The 27664-nt window shown below is 48.7% G+C and overlaps 1 protein-coding gene and 1 pseudogene across 1 annotated transcript in view; one reads left to right on the top strand and one right to left on the bottom strand.

Annotated features, from left to right (window-relative positions):
- Ccdc180 (coiled-coil domain containing 180) overlaps positions 1–25374 on the bottom strand; it is a 59764-nt gene extending 34390 nt beyond the window's left edge. Inside the window, 18 exon segments of the mRNA XM_060379866.1 lie at positions 529–755; positions 2045–2649; positions 2755–2794; positions 3755–3881; positions 5803–5918; positions 7526–7699; positions 9487–9609; positions 10390–10478; positions 11579–11658; positions 12236–12355; positions 13412–13575; positions 14442–14537; positions 14658–14768; positions 14845–14973; positions 16657–16766; positions 18147–18235; positions 22808–22998; positions 25200–25374. Coding sequence (XP_060235849.1) covers positions 529–755; positions 2045–2649; positions 2755–2794; positions 3755–3881; positions 5803–5918; positions 7526–7699; positions 9487–9609; positions 10390–10478; positions 11579–11658; positions 12236–12355; positions 13412–13575; positions 14442–14537; positions 14658–14768; positions 14845–14973; positions 16657–16766; positions 18147–18235; positions 22808–22998; positions 25200–25268 — 2660 coding nt within the window. The 5' untranslated portion in view covers positions 25269–25374.
- A 467-nt stretch (positions 25375–25841) lies between these two features.
- Positions 25842–27664, top strand: LOC110555006 (small ribosomal subunit protein uS5-like; annotated as a pseudogene).

Here is a 27664-nt window from a genome sequence, read left to right as displayed (position 1 = left end):
TTGCTGCTCTCACAGAGGACCTTGGCTCAGTTCCCAGCAACCAGAAGACAGTTAGCAGCCCTGTGTGTGACTCCAGTTCTTGGGGTTCTGGTACCCTCTTCTAGCCTCCACAGGTGCTTACACACAGACACATACATACACACACACACACACACACACACATATAATACATACATACAGGCAAACAGTCATACACATAAAATAAAAATAAACCTTTCAAAAATAAAAGAAACTTTAAAGCTATGGATGAGCTAGAAATTAGAAGCCAAAAGTAGATGGCAGGGGAAAGCATTTTTATGACAGAGCCCAGACCAACAGAGCTCTCTGGGAAGATGCTATTCAATCACCAAGAATATCCACGTCTGTGGTATTCTAGGACATTTGATATTTCCTATGGTGGTTCTCACCCCTACCCTCCCCCAGTTACCTAAGCTTTTAATCTTTCTAGCTAAAAGGAATCTTTACTTCTTGTACCTCAGGTAGAAAGTTCCGAGTAAGAGAAAGAGAATGCAGCGGTTTGCCACTCACCGTTTCTTCACATTTAAGATTAGTTCGAGTGGAAGAATCACTTGCTCTATGTACTTGTTGCTGAAAGAGTCATTGAAGAACACAGCATGGTGGGAATGGGGCCTACTGTGGATCTTTTGTTCATCTTCCACAGACAGGAAGGCAAAGTAAGTGTTTCCGCTTGCAGTTGTGAAGAACTCCATCTCCTCACCGGACATCTCCTCGGGGCCCTTTTCCCTGCCTTCACCCTAGATGGAGAATGGAGCTTAAAAATCAGCCTCACTGATGCAGGGACAGTGGACGTGGACCAGGCTGCCGATAAGAGCTTTCCCTCACCATCTCCTTCCCCCACACAGAGTGCTTTTCTTTACTTTTATTTGCCGGCAGAGCTGACCCCAGGGCATTTTGCATGCAAGCACTGAGCTACATCCTCAGTAGTTTTGAAGTGACAGAGTTTCGCTCATAAGTCTCAGGTCTCCATTTGAAACAGCCCCAAACATGATTTATCACTGGCTGAGAATGAGAAGTAATGGAATTTTTTTTTTTTTTTTTTTACCACTTGTCATTTTTATCTATGGCCTTCAACGCTCTTTTCTCAAAACGTGTGAAGATGTGAGTTTGGCATTCATACTAAAAGGAGGAGGAGAGGCAATATAGGAAATATGTTTTGTTTTGTTTTGCCATTCTGCCACCATGGTTTTGTGCATTTGGGTGTGTTTTGAAGACAAGGTTTATTAAAATGAGTCACTTGCCAGTTCTCAAATGGGAGTGTCCTATTGGCTGTTGCTATGATAGACCATCCTGAGAAGAAGCAAGTAAGGAGAGAAAGAGTTTGTTTTAGATCACATTCTAGGCTGTGGTTGATCATAGCAGGAAGCCGAGATAGCAAGAGCCTGAAGCAACTCATCACCTCATATCCACAGTTAGGGACACAGAGAAATGAATGTATATGTCCTCATTGCGCTCAGCCTGATTTCTCCCCTCTTATGAGGTTTGCCTAGGTTTGCTGCCCGTTGTGGGCTGAGTCTTCTTCCCACATCAATTAACTCAATAAGACAATCCCCACAGATACGCCCACAGGCCAACCTGATGTAGGCAGTCTCTCACTAAGACTCTTTCCAAGTGATTCTAGGCTGTAACATGTTGACAAAACTGCCCATCAAAGGGACAATGTTTTGTTACATATCCAGTGAACAGGACGAGAACAGGTTTGAAAGTAGGACAGAGTGAGGCGATCTGAGCAGTAAAAAAGAGGTGAGAAAGAGACCCCAGGGAGAGGTGAAGAAAGCCGTGAGAAAGATGACTCCAGAAGAGGGCTGTAGGGGTACAAGGAAAGGAAGGTAAATTTTACAAATCTTTGCAGTAAGGAAAGAGTTGTATCTTTGTTAACAAAAATAGAAAGGAACAGTCTTGTGGCTCTTTATCCAGACCCCTGTAGAAATTGGGATATCAGAGACTGGCTTATCTGAAGAATATACATAAGACAAACACAGCCAACTTTCTTCATACTCAACAATGAACCAATGGGCTGGCTTACCTGATCCATAAAAAAGCTCTCTTGATTGTACTCCACATCTTCAGTCTCATCATTATCATTCTCTTCCTCCTCATCTTCCTCTTCCTCATGTATTTCCTCCTCTTCTTCCTCTTCCTCCCTCTGTTCCTCCTCTTCCCTCTCCTCTTTTGCTTCCTCCTGCTGCTCTTCCTTCTCCTCCTCCTCTTCTTTTTGCGCCTCTTCCTCCTCCTCTTCATCTGCCTCTACCCTCTCCTCTTCAGGGGCCTTCACATTTTCTGTGTCCTGAGATGTCTCTGAGAAAGTCTCCCTCACAGGGGCCTTCACATTTTCTGTGTCCTGAGATGTCTCTGAGAAAGTCTCCCTCACGCCCCGAATTTCTTCAGAGTCTAGGAAAGACTCTTCTTTGAGATCATCCATCCCGGAGAACTTGCTCCACTGGTTCAGGGCCTCTCCAGCAGTGACTGGCTCTGTTTCTTCACCTCTTCCTTCTTCTTCCATGCCTTCTTCTGGCCCCTTAGAACCTGTCTCCTCACTTATGCTGGTTTCAGCTTTGTGTATTTTTACTCTCGTCATTCGTTTTTTCTTCAGTTTTTTTACTTTCTGCATGAAGACTCTTTCGTGGATTTCTGTTGGTGATCAAAAGAACACAGTGATTAGTATTGCCTGGGTTGGGCCTCCACCCATGGATGTACAGGAGTGAGAGCAGGGAAACTGGACTCAGGTTGTGTTACCTGGTTGCCTGAATTTGAAAATCACTTCCCCATCCAAGTTCTACAAGGAAAAAAAAAATCACAAGTCACCACAGGACCAGCAAAGCCTTGCTCCAGAGTGCTACTTCTAAAGCTTCATGTCTGTGGGTAAAAAGGCCCTGCACAAGCTGTGACCAACTTCATTCTCTATGTGTCCTCAGTCTAGGCCAGCATTTTTTTTTCTTAGTTCCCAGCAGGCTAGCACACCCGCAAGGTAAGCACGAGGTGACAGAATCAGAGCTCACTCTGACAGTCTCAGAAGTGAGCTGGAAGGGTGAGAACCCACTGCACTGGACATCCAGAATGAGCCTGACTGACATGAGCCTGGGTGAGTCGGCTTTGATGGGGGTAGGGCCTGACAAGGAACAGCTGAGCAAGAGCAAATGGGTCTGGGCTTAATTTCGGCAGAATCATGCGGCAGTGATAGGCATTACGAATGGAACTCAAAGCACCGTGAAAATTAGACCTTCCATTTTAGGATTGGTGCCTGTCTATCATGTGCACACTTGGGGGATCTGTGGGAGGCCATGTGTGTAGTTCAGAGAACAGCTTCGGTTTCAGTCCTCACCTTCCACCTTGAGGCAGGGCCTCCCTATCGTTCCCTGGAGTTATCAGGCCAGCTGATTTCTGAGCTTCTGAAGATCCTCCTGTCTCTGACTCCCATCTCCCCAGAGAAGCACTGGGACTACAGAAGTGGGCTGCTGGCTTGGCTTCATGTGAGTTCTCAGGATCTGAACCCGGGTCTTCATACCTGCACAGCAACTGCTTTATCTGTTGAGCCATCATCTATCTAATCCCTAATCCCTTTTAAACCAAGAAGAGAACATCTTTTCTCAGTCTCTTTATCCGTGACATCCTGACATGGATTCCTATTTAGCAGAATTAAGGATGGCTTCCAAGCGTCTAGCAGATCAGACAGGAAGCTATTCTCTCCCTTTCCCTTCTTAGTGAGTGGCCCGGGGTGCACACCTGCCCTTCACACCTGCTCAAAGATTTCCCGGATGAAGAAGTGCCGGCTGAGTGCAAAGCTGTAGCCGTTGAGCTCTTTCAGTACGAACGCCGGGTACTCCATCACTTCTTTGCTCAGGAGGATGTGAAAACTCTCGTACCTGGGAAGGAGGGGGGCGAGTCGACTGGGTGAGGGGGCTCTGCTGAGTGTGAGGGACCCACCTCGCTGAAGTCATGCCCCACACCTCCACCTGGCAACTGGCATTGTGTGGAGCTGCTGGGTGGCTACTCTTCATGGAAGCAGTCTTTGGGCCATTGTGCTGTTTTTCTAAGCATGTGTGCTCTGTGTAGAGAGTCTGGGAAGCACCTGAGGTTTTTTTTGTGAGGTGGACTTACTTTTCTTGTCCTAACTCTATACTTGACCATAATCTTCATTATCCCATCAAACCCTCAAACATCACCAGGCTCATAAGTTTGATCTGTTTCTCAGGCAAAGTAAACAAGGCCCCAAAGCTTACTTAGTTACCCAAAGATAAATCCAGATCTATGTGTGTCAATCAGATAGAAGGTGAGTCTATTCACAGAAGTGAATGGCAGTTATGGAATCAGCTGTACAGAGAGACAAAAATATAAAACGGTTCACAGAGAACTGGTTGTAATTCAGTATAGAGAACCTGGAACCAAAAGGGAAAAGCTAAACATTAGAGGACACACCTACAATAAAGTGTCTTATATAGTATGTATGTGTAAGTAATTATAGTAATAAATTAGAGTAATAAATTCTACACAGTCACTTAAAAACTGAAATAGATCTGTAGTTACAGAATAGTTTACATTATATAACCCAGCCTTTATTGTTAAAATGCTCAATCCCCATTCAGAAAGGCAAAGGGGGACATCAGAAGAGGGAGAAAACAGGCAACAAGTCAGGAGCCTGCCACGGAGGGCCTCTGAAGACTCTACCCTGCAGGGTATCAAAGCAGATGCTGAGAATTATGGCCAACCTTTGGGCAGAGTGCTGGGAATCTTATGAAGGAATTGGGAAATAGTAAGACCTGGAGAGGACAGGAGCTCCACAAGGAAAACAACAGAACCAAAAAATCTGGGCACAACGGTCTTTTCTGAGACTGATACTCCAACCAAGGACCATGCATGGAGATAACCTAGAACCCCTGCACAGATGTAGCCCATGGCAGTTCAGTGTCCAAGTGTGTTCCATAGTGATGGGAACAGGCACTGTCTCTGACATGAACTCAGTGGCCTGCTCTTTGATCACCTCCCCCTGAGGGGGGAACAGCCTTACCAGGCCACAGAGGAAGACAAATGCAGCCACTCCTGATGAGATCTGATAGACTAGGATCAGAAGGAAAGAAAGGAAGACCTCCCCTATCAGTGGACTTGGGGAGGGGGCATGCATGGAGAAGAGGGACAGAGGAAGGGTTTGGGAGGGGAGGAGGGAAGGAGGTACGGGGGGATACAAAGTGAATAAAGTGTAATTAATAAAAAATAATAATAATTAAAGAAAAGAATAAGTAAATATATATATATATATATAGTTTTTCTTAATGAAATTATGCCACTTGGGCTGACAATTCTTCCTACCAAGAGCAATAAACTATCTTATATAAAACTAAAAAAAAAAAAAACAAAAAAAAACAAAAAAAAACAAAAAAACCACCATATTGGTATGTCTCTGTGTACATAAGTGTGCACATTCATATAGAGAAACAGCGGGGGAGAGACTGAGGCAGACATCTATGTTCACAGAAGTTGACTTTTCTCTTCCTTTAACAAAGAGTAGATGTATGTATGTTTACATTTTAAGAGGGGGAGCCCAAGTTCTTAGCTCTTAGTCTCAATTGCCTTGAAAGTTCTCACTACAAACTTGCCACAATTCACCCTGGGAAATTCTGCGGGTTCCCGGGCGAGGAGCAAAGGGTCATTAGTGTTCTCCAGAATTAAGGCCGCGGCTTTTTTATTGGAGTTTGCTGATCACATCCCTGGTCTCCTGTGCTGGCTGGTGTTCCCTTAACTGTGAATCCTGGTCTTCCCCTCCTGTCTTCTGAGGGCTGGTCAGCATACCTGCACTTCATGTTCTTCAGAAAAATCTTGGTCTTTTCCATACTTGTCTTCAGGGCTTCCTCTTGGCTCTGCTGTCTCAGTTGGTCTAGAAGCTTGTCAAGGTTAGCTTCTTGGGCCTGGCAGCCATTCCCCAAACAAGAGGAGCACAGGTGAGTGTGCAGAGCTGGCAGGACTTTAGTGAGGTCATATCCCACTCTCTTTGGGGTTGGAGCTTAGGCAAAAAGCCTGTGAGGGCCACCAGGTGTGTGAGTGTGATCACCCTCACTCCCTCCAGAACACACTTTGGGGCTCTACTCTGCTCCTGGAACGTTCATTGTCCCCATCTGCCTCCCCAAGGACCCAGATCAAGGGCATTTCTCTTGTGTCTGGGCCCCATGTTTGAAGGTAGGCAGGTCTGGCGCTGGCTATGTGGGCAGGTGACTGGCTGACATGTGCCGCAATGTCCCTGTTACATAGCTTTGGGTGACGCTGAACACACAGTTTGCTACCTGACTGACACTTGTGGTGCTGTACCATGAACTGGAGGTGTATTTCCCTCTCCCTAAAGAGGGTGACTGATATCTTACAAGACTCCATAGGTGAGGACCTGGAGGCAGTCCCCTGAAATGCCACCTACACCTTGCTTTATCAGACCACAAGGACAGTTACCAGCTTCCACGAGCGGGCTTCAAGAAGTCTTCCAATGCAAGAGTCAGCCACTTTGCGGGCTCAGGCTGTGGCAGATATCACGGTCAGCGAGGACCCTGGAGACTAAGAGAGCTCAGGCTGACCCAAGCCCGGGAGCTTTGAAGCCATCAGCCACGGCTGGCACTTCCTCATAATAAAGCAACCTTACTTGTTATGTTGTGGGGCGGGGCCTAGCCCGTTTCTCCTGAGAAGCTTCTCCTCAAAAGGGTCACCATGGTTTTCAATTAGACTTTACTTCCCACAAGGGTCTGCTTCCTTCCTACTCCAACAACTGCATATTAATAGTTCTGGAGTTCACTGTGGGGGCAGTGCCCCTGTCTATCACTGCAGTCCCTTCGAGGCTGGTCACGTTGTTATGGTCTCTCAACACTATGGGGGAGAAAGGATGTATTCTCTTGCCCCAGCAGTAAGCCATAGCTCATGAAATTATACTTTCATTATCTTTTTTATATTCTTATTTATTTATTTATTCCTCTCTTTTGCTTCTCAATGTGTGTGTGTGTGTGTGTGTGTGTGTGTGTGTGTGTGTGTGCATGTGTGTCTCTTTCTGTCTCAGTATGTGTGTATGTTCTTGTATATCTCTCTGTTTAGGTGCCTCTATCTATCTCTCTCTGTGTGTGTGTGTGTGTGTGTGTGTGTGTGTGTGTGTGTGCATGCTTGTTTATAGGTGTACAGGCACATGTGTGTGAAGGTTAGAGGACAATTCTTGGGAGCCTCTTCTGACAGCTTCTGGGACCCAGGGATTGAACTCATGTCGATAGGCTTATATGTAAGTGCTATTGCTAAACTACCCTACCAACCCCACGCCATGTTATTTTAACTACCCAGACTATTCCCCAGGCAGGCAGGCAGTCTGTCTGTCTTTCTTTCTGTCTTTCTTCCTCTCTTGTGCGCATTCTTGGGTTCCCAAGACACATCACAGGGCTCTGGCCTGGTTTGGGGTTTTTGTCTGCTACTCCCATCTTACCCCAAGATCAAGGGGGCTGCGGTCTGGGTTCCACCCACTTCTCCCCACAGGGCCCCAGGCTTCGGGCACCTGGTTCTCCTGGTTGTGTTTCTGCCGATGATGCTCTATCCTCTTCTCCAGCTCCAGCTCCTGGGCCAAGAGAATGCTCTGGTGCCCCTCCCACAGCCGTACTGCCTCCTGGAAGTACCTGAAGATGTCTGAGCTCTGCAATTCTGTCTGTTTGGCCAAGGCCTCAAAGGAGTTCTGCCGTGACAGAAAACAGAGAAGGCTGCCTGGAGGGCAGACTCCCCCAGGCCCTGAGGGTGGCCTGTCCACTGGGCCCTGGGTCTCCAAGAACAGAAGTTACTACCTGGGCATGTCCCCCACAGTCAGCATTAGGCTCTGTGCTGGTTAGTTTTGAGTCACCTTGCCACAGGCTGGGAAACAAGTCCCTCAGCTGAGAGAATGAGATTGGCCCACAGGTAAGGCTGCCGGGCATCTTCTTGATTGATCGTTGGTGTGGTGGGAGGGCCCATCCCACTGTGGCTGGTGCTTACCCACCCCTGGGCAGGTGGTCCTGCCCTGTGAGAGAAAGCAGGCTGAGCGGGCCGTGAGGAGAAAGCCGTGTTCTGGGTTTCTGCTTCTCCGCCTCAGGGTCCTGCCTTGAGTCTCTGTCTTGACTTTTTTCACTGACGGACTACAGTGTGGAAGTATAAACAAAATAGACCAACTGCTCCCCAACTTGATTGGATCGTGATGTTTTAGAAATAGAAACTTTAACTGAGACGGTCTCCATCTGGTCTCCTGGCCTTCCCTCCATGGGGCAGGAGGACCCGGGCATTTCTCTAGAATACTCTGCCTCTTACCATCTGGGTACAATTCCACACCCTGCTGTCCTAAAAATCTCACATACAGATTCACAGATTTAAAAACTACACGTCAGGGCTGGAGAGATGGCTCAGTGGTTAAGAGCACTGTCTGCTCTTCCAAAGGATCCAGGTTCAATTCCCAGCACCCACATGGCAGCTCACAACTGTCTGTAACCCCAATTCCAAGGGATCTGACACCTTCACACTAATGCACATAAAATAAAATTAAATAGATTATTTTAAGAAGTACACGCCAGGGGCTGCAGAGATGACTCAGTGGTTAAGAGTATGTGTTGCTTTTGCAGAAGACCTGGGTTCCAAGTACCCATGTGGTGGTTCACAATCATTCATAACTCTAGTTCTCTGATGCCTTCTTCTGGTCCCCCAGGCACTGGGCATACACGTGATGCGCATGCAGGCATGCAGGCAAAACACATAAATACATAAAATAACATGAATCTAATGTAAAAAAAAAAACAAACCCTACGTGTTAGGACTAGATATAGTTGCTTGATAGAGGGCTTTCCTAGCAGATGTGAGGACCAGTGCCACACATGTAAAAGACAAAAACACACAGGTTGGATGCATCATCTGGGACAGAGACTGGTAGACTGGACTGCAGGATAAATTTGGCCCTTCATCTGTTTTTGTTTGGACTTGTGATCACAGATTCTCCTATTTTTAAATCATTTAAAAAAAATCAAAAATAGTGAAAAAATAACTTGAAACTTAAACGAACCGGCCTCTAATAAAGATATTGTAATGCGTCCACACCTTTTATTTCTGCATGGCTTAGATTGATAAAAGTGACAGGTTGTGACAGGCACCTGTGGCCCCGTAAGGCCTAACACAATCACTATCTGGCCTTTCACAAGAAAGTTGTGCTGAGTCTCTGTCAAGACTACAAACATATTGAGACTGGGAGCTTCTTGTCTTCTCCAGCCTTTAATACAAGGGTCAACAGTGGTTCCTGTACACTCACTCATGGCCCAAGTGACTTTTCCAAGGCTGAGCAGCCCTGGTGTCAGGCTGGTTTCCGGACCCAAGGGATAAGTCTGATGTGGCTAACCCAGGAAGCCTATGCAGGAAGGGACAGAGAGTGGACATGCCAGGGATAAACTAGACTTCTAGGATTTGCAGGACCAGTCACACCTCAAGCGGTCCCAGCTCCCCTGTACGTACATCCAGGAGCTCCAGCTGCTTCTCCACCTTGCTCTGGAACTCCCCCACCATTAGGAAGAAGGTTGGATTCACCAGGTTCTCTGCCTCTGCTTCAGAGAAAGCTTTCCAGTCCAGCAGCTGCTTCTACAGTGGGGGGAGAAGAACAAGACAGAGCTGGGCATGGGGCTGTGAAATACTCAGTTACCTGTAAGCTGCCTCAGGGGCCCCAGAGGGTTTCAAGTAAAACATGGATTTCCCCGAGTCTGCTCCTAGATGTAGAGCAGAGCTGGCCAGAGGTAGCTGGAGAATAGGAGGCACTCCCTGGGGGTAGCAAGGTAGCCCTTGGGGCTCAGAACTTTTCAAAAATGCCTAGGCTTTTGCAGGCTTTTTCATCTAGACACTTTTACCAAGGAGGCAGGAGGAGATATTTTGACAAACTATTTCCCAGATTCCAGAAAACTGGCCAGTGTCCTGGACAGGTTGGGAATAAACCCACTGTTTTACCCTGCCCGGAAGCAGATGGTCCAGAGAGAATGGTAGGGTTGGAGCCAGGATCAGCACTGTCTATTAAAGTGACATTGTGGTGTCCCCTTAGAATATGGCCTCCCTCTTTGGCAAAGCCCAGTGCTATGAAGCATACAGCTGAGGGTAAGGACAGAGATGGCCCATGAATACACAATTCCATTTCACAGGGGCTTCCCAGAGGAAACTATGCTGGGGTAAGCCCTGTAGACTTCAGGGGCAACCTAGTAGAGGTAACCAGAATGCCCAATGGCCAGTGAGTACCTGGTGACTGACAAGAAGGAAGAAAAGCCTAGATCAAGACTGAAGGATCTGGGGGAGGCAGAGAAGGCTGTGGGGAGAGGGGATGGCAGGTGCCGGAACACATCTCCTCTTCCCAGGCCTACAGAGGAGAAAGCCTACCTTGCAATCCTGCACATGGGCCAGGCACTCTTGCCAAGTTTTCTCATACAGGAAGCGTACCAGCGCCATGCAGTCCATGTGGTAGGTGTCTCCAGGGGCGGAAAACAAAATGGGTCAACTGAGTCAGGCAGGCACTCTCCCAAGAGAAAGGGGAAAGTCAGGAGAGGCGTTCCTGTTGCAAAAGGGAATCAGCACTCCCCCAGCAGAGAGGCTCCACAGAGAGGGTTATTTGGCTCAGATTGCTCAGAGCCCTCTACTCAGGCCAGGGGCTGCGTCTCCCTCCTCAGAGGAAGAAGACCTCCTACGAGGAGCCTAGCAGAAGCCTCGGGTTCAGGGGGTCCTCTGGAATGCAGGGGCGGTGGCGCCTACGAAAGTTTCTAATCTGAAATGCACACCACGGGTTCTGGTTTGGAACACCAGCTTGCAAGCTGGTGGCACCAATTTTAGAGGCTTTGGAACCTTTAAAAGGTGGAGCCTAGCTGGCAGAAGCAGATCATTGGGGGTAGTCATGTGACCCTCTAAAGGTCACAGCCTTGCCCTCTCCGCCACCTGGTCTGCTGTGATGTGTGGAGTCTCTGCTGCGGGCCCCTGCCATCTTGCTTGCAGACATGCCTCTAAAATCCTCTAAAACCATGAGTCAAAATGGACCCTTGCTCTCTCTCCAGCTGCTCGTCAAGTATTGTGCTGCAATGACACAAGCGACTAGTGCGCAGCCACTGGCCTCACTGGGCTGTGCTGAGCTTCAAAGTTGGAAAAAAAAAAACGGTCACATTTTCTAATGTAAGGCTTGTCACACTTCCCCCGCAAAATGGTAGTCAATATTCCTAGCCCTTTGTGTTCACATAAGGCTTCCCCAAAGCCATTTATCAGGATGCAGCAGAGTTGGGCCTTAATCTTATATCTCTACCTTTAAGACTTTCAGGACACGGTCGTTACGCCATCCTGAGAGTAGAGGCTCTATGCCCCTAGCTCCATGCTTGGGCCAGGGGTCAGGTGTCAGAGGTCAGAGTTTATAGCTAGCATGGCTGTGGACTGGGCAGCAAGTAGAGGAAGAGGTCCCTAATCCGAAAGTCCCAGGGTGGAAGGGTCACCACCCCTTCTCACATAAATGACTCGAAAGCTGACTAGGCCAAGCTAGTCCTTGGACAGAGGTCTGGGAAGTCCTGGAGATCCCACAGACATTACTCACCAAGCTGCTTGTTCAGGGAAGTGAGAGAGTCAAACCACTGAGTCACCTGTTTTTTGCTATAGTTCGGGGGGAGGAGGTTACTGGGGAAAGAGGAGATGACAGGTAAGCCTTGAGGGCACAAAACTTGCCAAAACGGCCAGCGTGTTTAACACACTATCAGTGATATTTTGAAGAAGCTAACAAACCTTCTGGGATCTCCTGGTGCACCAAACAAGCCAAAAACAGGCCTTTTATGAGTCACAAGGTCACTATCAGAAAAGCTCTGAATGGAGCCTCCTCCGTGACAGCAGCCTCCCAGTGTTGTGGCCTCCCACCTGCCTCTAAAGAGCCTCAGGATGAGGGCCAAAGCCCGTTAAGGCCATTTCTTACCAGACTTCTCCCTCCTCCTTCCACGCTCCTCCCTCCTTTCTCCTCCCTCCGCTCTGGCCACTGCTTCCTAGTGAGCCCTTTGGCAGGACCAATCTAAGCTTCTATCCACAGCAAGTGAGCTATGACCTTTCTTGCTGTTGGGTCTGGCCAATACAGTCCTCCATCACCAGGAAATAACCTAGTATGGAAGAGGTTCTGGAGACTATCGCCTCCCCGCTGGACCCCCAAAGGTACTGGCCACAGTGACCCTTCCTGCACATCATACCAAATGGTGTCAAGGTGACATACCAAATGGTGCAGAGATGATCCAGCCTCACTTCCTGAAGGACTTGCTGGTTCTTCAGCATTTCTTCTAGCTCCTTCCGTACAGATGGGGGCTCCAGGATATTATCACTAGCCATGAACTCTCTGGACAGCCAGACCCAAGGGAGAAGTGGGAGGGAGAGTTTTCAGAGCCCCATAACCCTGACCCACCAACCTACGTTGTAATAGCCCCACCACTGATATGCCCAGGTCACAGAGGACAGAAGGGGGGTTTGAGGAGGAAGGCAGGCAGGAAGAACTGTTGGCTACCTCTTAGCCCAGTGGCATCAGATGCCTGGGGTCCTGACCTCCTACTCTGTGACCCAGAATGAGTCTCTCTTCCACTCTGAGCCTTAGACTGTAACACAGAGCTAATGGCAGTGCCATTAGGAACTTTGGGAACTTGTGCGGACTCAGAAAGACGACAGAGCCCTGAGCCCTGTGCCCCGCATCGTGGGAAGTTTCTAGGAAAAGTCAGCTGTGGCCATTCACTGTTGCTGTCTGTTGACTTTTGTAATGGCCCAGACAGGTTCTGTTTATAGACCATCTCACTGAGGAATCACTGAGACCATAGAGCTGTTGGGGTGTGTATTGTGTGGAGGAAGCAGCTGGGAGTACTTGGGGGACTTCATCAAGGTCACACGGGAGGGCAAGCCTGAGCCTCAGCACACAGCGCACACAGGTCCTCTCCTCTCCATGTCTCCTACAGAAGAAACTTGCTCCTGAAAGGCAGGAGCTATCACCTGAGAGATCTTTCCAGGCCCAGGCCCCTGAAGTATAACTAATACAGAAGAAGTTATACAGATAATTACATGAACACTTTCTGGTAATTCATACTGAGCTCAGAGAATAATGGGGAAAAAAAAATCTAAAATGGCATGGGCTCTGTGAGTCTAAAATGCCCAGGTCTTAGCTGTACTTCTTCTAGGAAGGGTCAGTGGCAACTCTTAATTTCTATCAATTTATTTATATCTATTTCTATCTATTTGTTTATATCTATTTATATCTTATTTCTATCTTTTATCTATTTCTAACTTTAAACAACGGGGGCATAGAAAACAGCATTTTAAAATATTGATGGAGAGGGCAGGAAAAAGCAACCTCATGGCTGGGGGGAGCTGTAGGTAGGCGTCAGGGAGAGTGAGGGAAGTCACCACTGACATGAAGCTCTGGAACAGGGCCTCCTGCTTGAGAGCCTTCCAGGTGTCCATCACGCTCTGCCAGCGATGGCGGTTGTCAACCTCCTGCTGTAGGGTGACCTCAGTCAGGTTGATCAACAGCTGGGCGATGGCCCTCCGATTGCCTAGTAGAGCCTGGTTCATGGCCTGTGGTCAGAGATGGGTAGGGCTTTAAGGCAGGGCAGTTCTCAGGCCAGAAGAACGCAATCAGAGGGACCAGGAGAGGAGCAGAGAGAGGCGTGGGCCGGTGTGAGGAGTGGCCAGGATTAACAGACAAGGAAGTAGCCACCGACCACTGTTCACGGGTCTTCGTAGAAGGCTTAATCATGTTCCTGAAAGCAGGAACCCCAACCTAGACGTGAAGTTACACTGGGTCACTGTCTGGTCCTCCGCTGTCATCCTCCAAACACGTCCCAGGAGGGAGCACTGTTGTCCCCAACTGGAGACCTAGGGCATGCCCAACTCTGCACAAACACCACTGCACAGGGCATCCCAGCAGCCCAGGCAAGAGCCCCCTCACGTGGCAAAGGGTCAAGCTTTACTCTGGAGACATCATCAACGTTACATCTCTCACTTCCCATCTCGGACAGCGGTGAGGGGAGGCTGGGAGGAAAGAGACGGAGCCAAGAGGCAGGTGCGGTGTAGTCACAGACACTCCTGGCCAGGAGGGCAGGCAGGAAGGATGAGAAAACCAGGGTAGACTGGGACTGCGGAGGATGGGAGCCCTGGGACAGTGTAAGCCCTAAGATGACCACTCCAGAGTGTGGTGCCCATAGCACTACACACACAGTAGCTGGGCCATGGACCGGGGAGTGACAGCGGAATGCTGGGCATGCAGCTCTAGACAGCAGGAGACAGCAAACAAAACACCGCGGTGACTGCTGTCGGAATGAACTTACAAACGTTTGGTTCTCAACCAAAGAAGCCCGAGTGCTTAGGTACATCACAGATTCGATATCCTGTGGTGTGTCAGGATACCCAGGGCCACACGCCCACCGCGGAGCACCACTCACCATGGCTTCTTTATCTATCAGTCTGTATACATCGGGCTGCAGGAGGAAGGCGGTTTTCTCTATGATGTCAACGTATCTCTTCAGCACTTCCTTTAGCTAGAGAGGGGAAGGCATCCCTGTGAGTGACACTCAGTTCCTAGCTAACAGGGAAAAGAACAATATCTCACAAACCCTTCCAGAGAAAGCCACCGAGGGGCCCGTTTGAAGCCCGCTTGCCTTGTTGGCTCGAGAAACCTCCAGTGCCAACAGCTCTTGGTCTAGCTCCTTAATCTCCTGCTTCTGTTGCCTGAATTTCTCAGCCACGTTCTCCCACAGCTCTGACAGGGTCTGCACAGGGGAACTGGGTCAGATCAGGAGCCCCTGCAGAGGGAGGGGGAGAAGGTCGCCACCAGGGAAGCCCTACTTCAATAGTGTAGTTGGCCAGGTCCAGTTCGTTTTCGACTTTCTTGAAGAGCTGATCAACATCCTCATCAGACTGGAACATCTTTTTCAAAAGGGTCTCCCCTTTCTCCAGGATGAGGGGTTCTATCTCCTGCAACAGGTCAGGAGGCTGAGGGTTAGGGCATCTCCCAGGAGATGGCCCACCCTGTAAGGGGGGAGATGCCAAGCCTCTGCACCTGGGGAGTTGAGGATGGAGGATGAATTCACCCCCAGAGAGGACCAGGGCATCCCACGGCAGAGCAGGCACAGCGCCTGTGTGGTGCGTGTTACCACTTGATTCTCCCCTCAGAAGCTGAAGAAGGGGCTGCCATTAAGGCTAGCCTGTCGGGTCCCAAAGAAACACTGAACAAATGGCTCACTGAGGCGCCTATTAATGTACCCAAATGTCTACTTGGCTTCAAGGTTCATTTGGTACCTGTAGCTCCTCTCAGCACCCACTACCCTAAACTTCTCCAGCCCCAGGGGCTTTCTTTGCTTTTTCAGCCTCTCTTTCCTTTATAACCCTGCCATTTCGGCCACGTGCCCTATATAACTGCCAATTCGGGTGTGCGCCTTCTTGTCCTCTTTTCTTGGCTCTCTTGGCTCTTGGTCCTCTCACCTCTTCACTCTTTCTTCTCTTCCTCTCTCACTCTCCCTCACCTGTCCTCCCATGGCCTTGTTCAGTCCGGACCCTTCCAGATGCCTCTGGCTGTACTTTCCCTCATATCTACAATAAAATTCTTCTCCTCAGTCATACCTATGAGTGATCCTGTTCTCATTTTTTTTCATAGCCCATAATTGGTATTCCACAGTGATTAAACAAGCAGATGAAAGAAAGCTGATTTTCCTTTATATATGAAAACCAAGGCTAATGGAAGTGAAGAAGCAGTGATGGAAGGGCTGGTATCTAGTTGGCACGTAATGAGGACAAGGCCAGAGTCTGCTCTTAGTGCCTTGGACACATAGGATTCGAGACAAGGGGTCAGAGAAAAGAGCAGGTGAGGGGTGCAGGCTTGTGTCTCAGAGGAGTATGGGGGCATGGTCCCATTTAGGAACCTTGCAGGCCCAGCTGCGGTTAGAGATGAAGTCTAGAGAGGAACAAGGGTGGGGAGGTATGGAAGAGTCTGTCGTGCTCTGAAGGAGAAATGGCCCACATGGTCTTGGGCATTTGAACTTGGTCCCCAGTTGGTGGCACTGTTGGGAGCGTAAAGCTTCGCCCTACTTCTGGTTTGTGCTCTCTGCTCTGTGTGTGCATCTGAAGGCTCCAGCTCTAGGCTTCCTGCCACTTGCCACCATGCCTCCTCACCGTGATGGTCACATCCCTCTGGAACCGTAAGCCCACATAAACCCTTACTTCTATGAGTTGCCGTGGGTCGCTGTGTAGAAAAGATAACTAATATAGATCCCTCGCATGCTCAACTGTTGGTGGGGTGCATCCTTAGCTACCTCTGTCCCTCCTTCAGCAGGGCTGGTAGCAAGTCAAAGGCTGAGCTTTGGAGCCAGACCCAAAGGTAATTCTGATCTGGCCCCTTTCAAGTTTACCCTGACAAGACTCTGCAAGATAAGGTAATGCCTGTAACCTACAGGGATTTCCGGAGAGTTACGGGAGCCTACTCAGGTGACAGTCCTCTAACAAGCCCCTTGAACGTGACTTCTGTGGTTCCATGTCTGTGTTTTGGTGAGACACTGAGGACCAGCCAGACAGTGAGGAGGAGAAGGGAGGCTGGGGGCAATGAAAACACAACTCCCCACCCACAATGCCACAAGAACGGAGGACAAAGGAGCCGGCTCTCACCACCCCAATCTGCTCTAGTTCCTCCTGAAATCTCGCCAGTGCATTCACGTAGTTTCGCTTCTTGTATTCTTCTAGCCTGTTGAAGGTGAGGGTGCTGTTCTTCTTCGAAACTGCGGAGGCAACAGCAGAGCTGATGAGGCTGCAGGGAAGAAAGAGGGCTCGCAGGGCGGTCAGCCAGGTGTGAGTGCAGAAGGCAGACCCCAAAGCCAGGAGGTTCACACTCACAGGCAAGAGCCTTCTGAAGGACCAGGGGTGGGCTTGGGAAGGGTTATAGCTCAGCACTTGCCTCCATGCTGGAGCCCTGGGTTCAATGCCCTGAACCACAAATAACTAAACAGACAACCCCTGGGGCAAAATTCTCAAGTGGTAGATAGAACGATAGTGTTTATGGTTTTCTTTAAAACAATTTCAGTCAAGCATGGGTGGCGCATGCCCCCAACCCTAGCACTAACAAGGCAAGAAGATTCTGAGCTCAAGGCCAGCCTATGCCACTTAGTGAAACTGTGCCCCCCCAAAAAAAAAAGTTTTATAGACAAAAATACACATATAGGCACCTTTTTTTTTTTTAATTCAAGGGAGTTCTGAGCTGGTAAAATCATTATAAGTAGAAAATACTGTAAGCTGAAAATATATCTAATTACACCCAGTGTACGAGGCATCAAAGTTTGGCCCAGCCCAGCTTAAATGCTCTCAGAATACTCACATTTGTCTACCTTTGAGCTAAAATCACCTAACGCAAGGCCCGATTTTGTGACAAAATGGGTGTAACGTTTGTGCCGCTGTGAAGTTGAAATGTGGTAAAAAATAAAGCTGGGGCTAGTGACCCTTAACCTCAGTACTGGGGAGGCCGAGGTGAGTGAGCTCTGTGAGGATATCAGCCAACACCAGAGTCCGCTTACCATGTGGTACCCTATTGCATCAAAGCATCGACTCAGAGGACTGGACCTCACTAGCCTTCTGTAACGTGCACAGAACTGAGCCACAGGTGGCTGCGCAGGATGTGAGCCTGGACTCTCAGCCCTGACCCTGCACCCCTCCCCATCCTCCACTCTGCTTTGCCCTGCGTCTATCTAGGAAACTGGAAGCTGGCCGCCACCTTGGGCTCTCTGCGAAAGGGCGCTACCGCCGATAGGTAGTTGTGCCTTCTGTTTTTCTGCAGTGAGCATGGGTTAATTTTTAATCGCAAAGGAACAGGGCGCCCACGTGGGGATAATGCCAAACCTGGGACACGGAGTGGGGAGGAAGAAAACATGGCTTGAGGAGTGCCATGGCCAAATCACACACCATAGTGAGCTCCGTCCTTCCTAGGAGATGCCCACTGTGCAGTTCCTCCTGGGGTTATGCTCAAAGGACATCCTCTGGGAAGCTGAGCAGAGGGCCCAGTGAGGGAGGCAGGGGCCTCCGAAGAGGAGCCACCGCAGACACTGCCATCTGGAGACTTTCCTGCCTGGGGCAGGCCTGCACATGGGGCTGGAATGCAGGAGGCTCACCCATGTTGCCAACGAGGCCCTGCACCTCTTTGGCAGCGATCATGTCCTCAGTCTCACGCATCTTTTCCTTGATGGCTTCTTTCTGTTCCCTGAAGAAGAGTACAGAAGAGTAAGCGCTGCCTGACACCCATCCAGGATAGGACAGGCATTGGCAACCATCCAGCCCCTCCCCCTATTGAGGAGAGCCTTGGAGGCAATGCCCAGGCTCCCAACCAAAGCTGCTGACTATGTTTCCGAGCATACTCGCCCGAGAGTGCCTGGGTGGAGTCAGGTCCCTGCCTCAGACACAAGCTGCAAATTCCTTTAGGTGGCCAATATGGGTCGGGGGCTGTAACCATTCCCAAATGGGACACTGGGACACAAGGGTGAACAGTCCAATTTCCCCCTAGACTCATGTGTTTGAATATTTGGTCCATAGGGAGTGGCGTTATTAGGAGGTGTGGCCTTGTTAGAATATTCATGGTTTTGTTGGAGGAAGCTTGTCACCAGGGGGTGGGCTTTGAGGCCTCAAGCTCAAGATTCTACACCTGCTTGAAGATCTAGATGTAGAACTCTCAGATCCTTCTCCTGGACTTGTCTGCCTGCATGCTGCGGTGCATCCCACCATGACAATAATGGACCAAACCTCTGAAACTGTAAGCTAGCCCCAATTAAATGCTTCCCTTTACAAGAGTTGCCTTGGTCATGGTGTTTCTTCACAGCCATAAAACCCTAAGACAGAAGTATCAGGAGGTGGGACCTCGATGGAAGAAGTGTGTCACTGGGGCTTAGGTAGATGCTGAGGTTTCAAAAGTCCATGCCATTCCCAATTAGTTCTCTCTCTGCCTCACACTTGTGGCTCATGTGTAAGCTCTCAGCTACGGCTCCAGCACCGTGACTGCCTGTTGCCATGCTTTCTGCCATGATGGCCATGGGCTCTAGACTGTAACTAAGACACTGTCCTGTGAAGCCGCTGGAGTAGGCCCTTTTTCTAGAAGGGAGATGGAGCAGAAACATCGTCTGCTGCACACCCACGTTCTCAGAGCCACTCTGTGACCCCAAAGCCCACAGGGTTAGGGTCTGAGTAGAGTAAACTGAGATCTCTCAGTAAACTAACTCAGTGGGGAGGGCTGTGGGGAAAGACTGTGACATCAACCCCAAAATTAAGTCTACAAGTGCCCCATTTATGAGGCAGGCACCAGAGAAACCCAAAATGCCCTACTGTTCCCCAAGGCCCAGGTCAGCAGTGTTTTTCATCTGTCCTCTTGTGAGCCCTCCTGCAGTCCCACAGGTGGGAGAGGACTACAGGTCTGGATAGCAGCTGATGGGGCCAGACAACTCTGCAGAATGAGGAGGGTCTTTCAAGAGTCCCCGGCCCAGAGCAGCTCCCGGATTTGGGGAGTTGGCTTGTACGTAGAGATCTAACTCTCACCCCCATACCTGCCCAACTTATACACACTGGCTGGATTCCCCAACCGGAGGGGCCTGAGCATTCAGGTTTACTGTCCTTTTACTCTTCTGCTTGGAGTTCTCAAGCACTTGCTCAGGGGCCTCGTGGGAGATGGCCACCATAGCTTTGTCAGTCATCCTCTCACCCTAGCGTGGCCTCTGCCAGCCCTGGAGGAATTTCCCAGCAGCCTGAGCAGACATGAGAGCTCTGACTCACAGAGACAGAGAGAGGGCAGGAGTAGTCAGGGACGGAGCCAGAGTTGTGCCCAGGAGACCTCAGCAAAAGCAGCTGGGGTGGACAAGGGATGGGGGCTACTGCTGGGGTAGAGGCCCTTTCAGGTGGGCACAGCCTGAAGGCAGGAGGGGACCAGGGACTGAGGCGGGTTCCCTTTTCAATAGGATGAGAGGCCCTGAGGTTGAGAGTGGAGGACTCCCAGGAGAGAAAGAGGGAGAAGGCTGGAAGGCGTGGTAGGAGAGGCTGAGGCTGAACCTGGATGTTTGTTCCCCAGCCACTAGGCAACCCAGGAGAGCAGGGAGGCCCACTTATGGCCTCCCTTATAAGGCAAGTAGAGGGCTGACTATGTGTGTAAAGGATCACGGCAGGTTAGAAAACCTGCTGCCCAAGTGTCCGGATAGATGGGGTGAATCTGCTGCAGCTAGGAGCAGCACTCCCCAGGAACCAGGTGATAGTGTCCAGCCACTCCGGCCCAGGAGAGTGGGTAAGGCTTTTAGACCAGAAGAATGGGGACTGGAGGGGAAGGTAGAAAACAAAGGCAGGAGAGAGACTGTGGACGGAGGAGGCAGAGGAGAGTTAGTGGTGGACAAGTGACCTCAGAGGAATGCTAGATGTGGAATTAGTGGCCCCCGCCATTTGAGCCGGTGACAAGCACATCTCCGTTCCTGCCCAGGCTGCAGGGCTTGTGCTCTGGTTCTGTGCCTAGGACAGAGCTGAGCTTATCTGTCTGTCCCAGGAAGATAGCACAGTGGCAGAACATTCCCCAGCACGAGGAGTACCTTTCATAGATCTCTGTGCTGCAGGAACCAAAACTTCCTACCTAGGGCTGTGTAGAGATTTAAAGTGATAGGTGACCTTAGGTTGAACCCTAGGTAGAGGAGGGCCTTAGGAAAGCCAGAAAGATGTCAGAAGTCCCCTAGACCTTGATGAGAACAGGGAAGCTCAGATATGGCCACAGATCCTGTGGAGTCAGAATCACAGTAAGGCTGCTACACAGCCTTCCAGAGAAGAAAGGAAGAGCTATGACAAGCCCCAGGCCTGCACCTACAGGTCTTCAGAGCATCAGGCAGAGGACCACAGCTGGAGGAAAGTAGCCTCAAGTATGGGTCTGTGCAGGCAATAGCTATCCCCAGCAAGGTAGAAGGGGCTGAGGGCTAGAAGACTGTCCTGAAAAGCCAAAGGCTAGGGCAGAGCAGAGGCTGGTACCAATACCAGTTCCTTCCCTGCCCTCTTTGGGGCAATCCCCAAATTCTAGGCTGGTATGTCTGAGGTGCTCAGAGGAAGCCTGGCTCCTGTTCCCTTCTCCCAAGAAGCTGGGAAGACTCTTTGCTCCTCTCCTCCCCTATCTTCCTACTTGAGGGGTGAGTTTAAGCTTAGCAAACAGAAGTGGCATGCTTAGGAACCTTCAGCTTAACAGAACTTGGAAGATCACACAGGATGGCTGATCTCCTGTCCCATCTGATCTGATTTCCATCTCTGGGAACGATACCGCTACTGTCTACCCAGGGAGAGACCGGAGACCCTTAGAGCCTTCAATAGCCACCCAACCTGCCACTAGGCCCAGGGGATTCTTCCTATACAGGCCTCCTCTCCTGTCTCCCACACCAGCCACCGCCTAGAGTGCAAGGTTGCGCAATGTGGCCTCTTTTTTTTTTTTTAATTTTTTCCTTTTCTCTCCAACTACTTTTTTAAAAAAATAAAATAATCTTTATGATGTGTGCTTGGTTTTGGTTTGCAAGGGGATCTTGGCCTGCAATTTTCTTTTTTTGTTAAATCTTTGTGTAGTTTGAGTATTAAGGTAATAAGGGTCTAGTGAAAAGAATTAGGAAATGTTCCTTCATTTCTATTTTGTAGAATAATTTGTGGAGTATTGACATTAGTTCTTTCTTCAAAGGAATCGATGTAATGAAGAGTTGGTTCTTTGAGAAAGTCAACAAGACTTACAAACTCTTAGCCAAATTGACCAAAAGACAGAGAGAAAAGATTCAAACTAATAAAATTAGAGGTGAACGGGAGGGCATTACAAAAAGACACCAAGGAAACTCAGAGGATCTTAAGGACATATTTTTAAAATCTGCATTAACACCACACTGAAAAGCCTGAGAGAAATGGATGAATCTGCTGATGCAGACGCCCTGCTTACCAAACTTAAACCAAGATGACATAGACAACTTAAATAGAACTCTAACTGCTAGTTATAGAAGCAGTCAGCTAAGAAAGGACCAGCTGCATTCCGTGCAAAATTCTCCCTCCAACAGGCCTGTAGGCCTGTCCCCTGTTTCTGTGCAGATTGCCAAGGGGACATCGACTATGCAAATAAATTCAAAGTTCAAAGCTCTGACTAGCTTGCAAAGCCTCTCCCAGCCTCTGTTTCGACCTTTTCTCCCTCTAGACTAGTGTTTCTCAACCTATGGGTGGCAAATGACCCTTTCACAGGGGTCACCTAAGACCATTGGAAAACACAGATGTTTACATTGTGATTCATAACAGTTCATAAAATTACAGTTATGAAGCAGCAGTGAAAATGGTTTTATGGCTGGGGTCATCACAACACGAGAAACTGTATTAATGGGTCACATAATTAGGAAGGCTGAGAACCATTCACTAGATCCACGTACCTCAGCCCTCTACAATGATCCAAGAACATCCTTCTCAGAGCTCTATCCCCATCCTCCTTCCCTAGCATCCCATCTCAGTGGTGGCTCTTCCCAAGGGAGCTTTCCTAACCCTGACCTGCGAGTGGTCCTTCCATCTTTGAGGGAATGTGGCTATTTGCTGTTGAGGAGTAAAGTTCCATGAGAGTAGGATTCCTCAACCCAGACACTGGCCTTAAGACACCCATCAAAACTACTGAGGGAGGAGAGAGACATCCCTTCAAGAAGATGTGATTACCTCCCTTTTTTGGAGAAGGTATTTGAGACTCCATTCGTACCTGGCACACGTCTTCGTGAGTCTTTGAAGACGGAGGACCTGCAATGTGGCTTGATAGCACACTTACCTATAGAGAACTGGGTTTTCCGTGATCCAGTCGTTGGGGAGGCTATGCATCCACTTCTTCTGCCGAGGGGTGATTGTCTCCCCTTCTTCTAACACCACCTTCTTCATCATGGGTGCCTTGACATTCTTTGCATTCCCAAAATGCTCTGCAACCCGCTTCCTGGTGGCTGCCAGAGACTGAACCAGCTGCACCTGAAGGCAAGAAAGATGGGGATCTATTGAAAGCTTCAAATGCCTTCATGATGACCGTGGCCATCTTAGGAAGACACAGAGGCACCTGCCACACAGAAGGCTCTCTGCACTCCAACTCCACAGCCACCCACTGCAGGAGATTTCTTTCCCCTGAATAGGCATGGGCTATTTTAAGGAAGGTTGTATGTAAAGAACTTGGAATGAAGATCCAGATTTAGTCTACACAATCATTTTTGAAAACACCAACAAAACAAACCAGAGCTGTCTGGGAGTAAGAGACTCGCTGAGTAAAATTCCTTTGATGAAACGTTGGGCTCTTATTAAAGACAGAAATTGACACAAATTTTCTCAGGACAAGGAAATCGCTAGGCAATAATGTGTAATTGAGCGTATCAACTAAAGCATAAATTCCAGGGCTGGAGCAATGGCTCCGCAGTGAGAGGGCCCGCTGTCCTTCCAAAGGACCAGAGCTCCATTTTTAGCACCCTGTGGTGGCTCACAACCACCCGTAGTTTCATCATCCCCTGCTTTCCAGAGCACCAGCCATGCACACACACACTTGGCCAAGACTCCCATACACATACAATAAATATAAATCTTGTTTTCAAGCATAAGTTAAAAAGTATAGGCAAGTGTCACTTTGGATAGTGCTAGACCTGCTGTCCCTTTCACTACATTTAACAAACTCACCTTCTTACTTAAAAAAAAAAAAAATCACAATCCAGATTACAGTGTGGTTTCAAAATTTAAAATACGTGAAAAACCACTGAAAGTGTGCTGAAGGCTAAGAATAATATCTTGCTTACAAGAAGCTGAATCCTGTGACAGTTTTCTGAGTGATCTCAGTTTTCTGGTTTATACTTTTGTCATTCCTAAAATTTATAAAGACAGCATGATTTACGGCTCAGATTAGGAATAAGAATCCCACTTCAATAAGCAGTACCCTAGATTTGAAGCACGTGGGTTTCTTTTACAGTCTCTTGGGTCTGCTAGGCGCATTCAAGAAGGCAGAGCAAACTTTACAATAGCCTTGGCCAATGAAGCTTTTAAATATGTAAGTCAGGTCAGTGGGCACCCAGGGACATGACTGAATACCCGTGGCCGTGGCCATGAGTTCTGAGGGACTGCCAAGGAGAAAAGGAAAATCTCAAAACCCTAGTACAAAAAGAGATTCCGACCGTCATCATCATCATCATCATCATCATCATCATCATCAATAATATTGGTTTTTTGAGCCAGAGTCTCTCTCTCCGTGGTGGAACTTGCTATGTAGACCAGGCTGGCCTCAAACTCACAGATACCCCTGCCTCTGCCTCCCAAGTCCTAGGACTAAAGGCGTGTGCCACATGCCTGGCCAGACTCACTTAAAAAAAATATTTATTTAATTATTTTATGTCTTTGGGTGCTTTATCTGCATATAAGTCTGCACAGCAGAAGAGGACTTGCTTGATATCAAGTTATATATGGTTGTGAGTCACCATGCGGTGACTGGGAATTGAACTCAGGACCTCTGGAAAAGGAGCCAGTGCTCCTAACCACTGAGCCATCTCTCCAGCCCCACAAGACTCACTTTTTAAACAAACAAACAAAAAAGAATTATTTTTATGTTTGATTAAAAAAAAAGACTCAGGCACAGAATGGTTAATTCAGACTAATTCTGAATAATTTTGATTTTTTTTTTACTGAAATTAAATTTTTAATTTTAAGACTAATTGTCCCAATGTTCTTCAATTTGTTGTTGTATTTGTTTTGTTATGCTTGTGTTTTGGTTTTTCAAGACAGGGTTTCTCTGCGTATCCTCTGAACTCACTCTGTAGACCAGGCTGGCCTCAAACTCACAGAGATCTGCCTGCCTCCACCTCTCTGAATGCTGGGATTAGGGACCTGCACCAACACGCCCGGCTGATGTTCTTCTATTAGTATACTGTAATATACCCACTAGAAATCATTTTTCTTAAATCAAATTAATGTCAAAGAGAGCTTTTAAAAAGAGTCTTAATGGGGAAAATCTGGGAGGTGAGGGAAGGGAAACCGTGATCAGAATACATTGTATGAAAAAAAAATCTATTCTCAATAAAAAAAAAAAAAGAATAAAAATTGGATCTTAGACAGGAAAACTCTCAGGACAAAGAGAATTAGAAGGGAGCGGGGAAGTTTGGTGGGATGAAGGGAAAGGGAGCGGAGGACAGCAGGGCGCCTACCTCAGCCTCGAAGATCTGCTGGTAAACTTTGCCATCCTGTACCTGAGACACCTTCCCCACTCGCGACATCTTAGCTGCCGGCCGGATTGCCCTTCGTTCTGGAAACGCGGCTAGGGCTTGGTCTGCAGACTCTTGCTGGGGCCTCCGGCCACAAGACAACACTGGATCCCAGACACCCGGGAAAACTTAAATTTCAAACAAAATAAGAAAGGGAGAGAGGAGAGAGAGAGAGAGAGAGAGAGAGAGAGAGAGAGAGAGAGAGAGAGAGAGAGAGAGAGAGAGAGAGAGAGAGAGAGAGAGAGAGAGAGAGAAAACTTCTTCAGATAAGCCCTGTTCACTGAGGACGTGGGCTCTCTCTTCAGCACGCAGGGCATAAATCTCAAGACACTTTCTGGAAAGAGCAGGGTTAATGTCTGCCCTCCAAACCCAGCGATTTTGAGACCCTAATCCAATCCTGGAGGCTCTCTACCTGAAGCACAGATCTCACCTAGCCGCCAGCAGCCACTGCATCAAAACGCTGGCGGTCTCCTAGGCAACCCGAGGGGGCGGGGCGGGCCCTGCTGACACTTCCTTCTCAGGGAGCCGTGTCACTCAGCAATAGCAGTAGCCCACGTGGAGTAGTGAAACTCATAACTTCTTTCAATGTTGAGTCCTTGGATTGCCCTTAAATATTCCCAAAAGCTAGGAGATCAGAGAGCCTGTGCAGATCTTGACTGTTGTGGTCAAGGAATCCAGTCTCTCTTTGTTGCTCTGATTAAAATCAACTTGCGCAGGTAGGTAGCACAGATGACCTTTGTCTGTTAGACTCTGAAAGACTGTGAGTCTCAGCATCTGCTTGATACCCTGCTGGGTAGAGTCTTTCAGAGGCCCTCTGTGGTAGGCTCCTGTCCTGTTCCCTGTTTTCTCCCTCTTCCAATGTCCACCCAGTTAGCCTTTATGAATGAGGAGTGAGCATCTTACCCAGGGTCCTCCTTCTTGCTTAACTTCTTTTGGTGTACAGATTTTAGTATGTTTATCCTATATTATATGTCTAATAAACCATGTGTGTCTTTCTGCTTCTGGGATACCTCACTCAGGATGATGTTTTCTAGTTCACACTATTTGCCTGCAAATTTCATGATTTCCTTGTTTTTAATTGTTGAGTAGTATTCCATTGTGTAAATGTACCACAATTTCCATTGTATCCATTCCTTTGTTGAAGGACATCTGGATTGTTTCCAGATTCTCATATTGTGATTAAAGCTGCTATGAACGTGGTTGAGCAAATGTCCTTGAATACTTGAGCATATTTTGGATATATGCCTAGGGGTTCCCTAGTAAGGGGAACAGGGACTGTCTTGGACATAACTCAGTGCCAGGTTCTCTAATCACCTCCCCCTGAGTGGGCACAACCTTACTAGGCCAAAGAGGAAGACAATGCAGCCAGTCCTGATGAGACTTGATAGGCTAGGGTCAGATGGAAGGGGAGGAGGACCTCCCCTATCAGTGGACTAAGGGAGGGGCATGGGAGGAAAAGAGGGAGGGAGAACTGGATTGGGAGGATACAAGAGAGGGGACTACAGCTGGGACACAAAGTGAATACATTTTCATAAATAAAAAAAAAAAAGTTTCTTCTTCTTCAGGAAAACACCAAATGGACTCGGTGGAGGACCGGGAGGCCCAGGATTAGGAGGCTGCAGCAGCTTCCACCCGGGATTTGGCAGTGGTGTTAGGGGATGCAGGTCAAGGCTGAGGCCGTGGGCATTGGTGAGGCTGCAGGGCTTGTGGAGGACAAGGAATTGATTCCTGTCACCAAGCTGGGCCACCTGGTTAAGGACATGAAGATAAAGTCCTTGAAGGAGATCTACCAGTTCTCCCTGCCCATTAAGGAATCTGAGAGTATCGACTTTTTCCTGGGTGCATCCCTAAAGGATGAGGTTCTGAAGATCATGCCAGTGCAGAAGCAGATGCAGGCTGGCCAGCGGACCAGGTTCAAGGCTTTTGTCACTATTGGGGACTACAACGGTCATGTTGATCTTGGTGTTAAGTGCTCCAAGGAGGTAGCCACTACCATCCAAGGGGCCATCACCTTGGCCAAGGTATCCATCGTCCCTGTGCGGAGAGGAACAAGACTGGCAAGCCCCACACTGTTCCGAGCAAGGTGACAGGCTGCTGTGGCTCCCTTTGTCTCATCCCTGCCCCCAGAGGCACTGGCATCATCTCTACTCCTGTGCCCAAGAAGCTACTGATGACGGCTGGTATTGGTGATTGCTACACATCAGCCAGGGGCTGCGCTGCCACCCTGGGCAACTTTGCCAAGGCCTCCTTTGACGCCATCTCCAAGACCTACAGCTATCTGACCCCTGACCTCTGGAAAGAGACTGTGTTCACCAAGTCTCCTTATCAGGAATTCACTGATCATCTTGTGAAAGCCCACACCAGAGTCTGTTCAGAGGACCCAGGCTCCAGCTGTGGCTACCACATAA

This window comes from Meriones unguiculatus, chromosome 3 (genome assembly GCF_030254825.1).
Source record: "Meriones unguiculatus strain TT.TT164.6M chromosome 3, Bangor_MerUng_6.1, whole genome shotgun sequence".
NCBI lineage: Eukaryota > Metazoa > Chordata > Mammalia > Rodentia > Muridae > Meriones > Meriones unguiculatus.
Note: the sequence above shows the minus strand (reverse complement) of the source record. Positions and strands in the feature narration are given on the sequence as shown.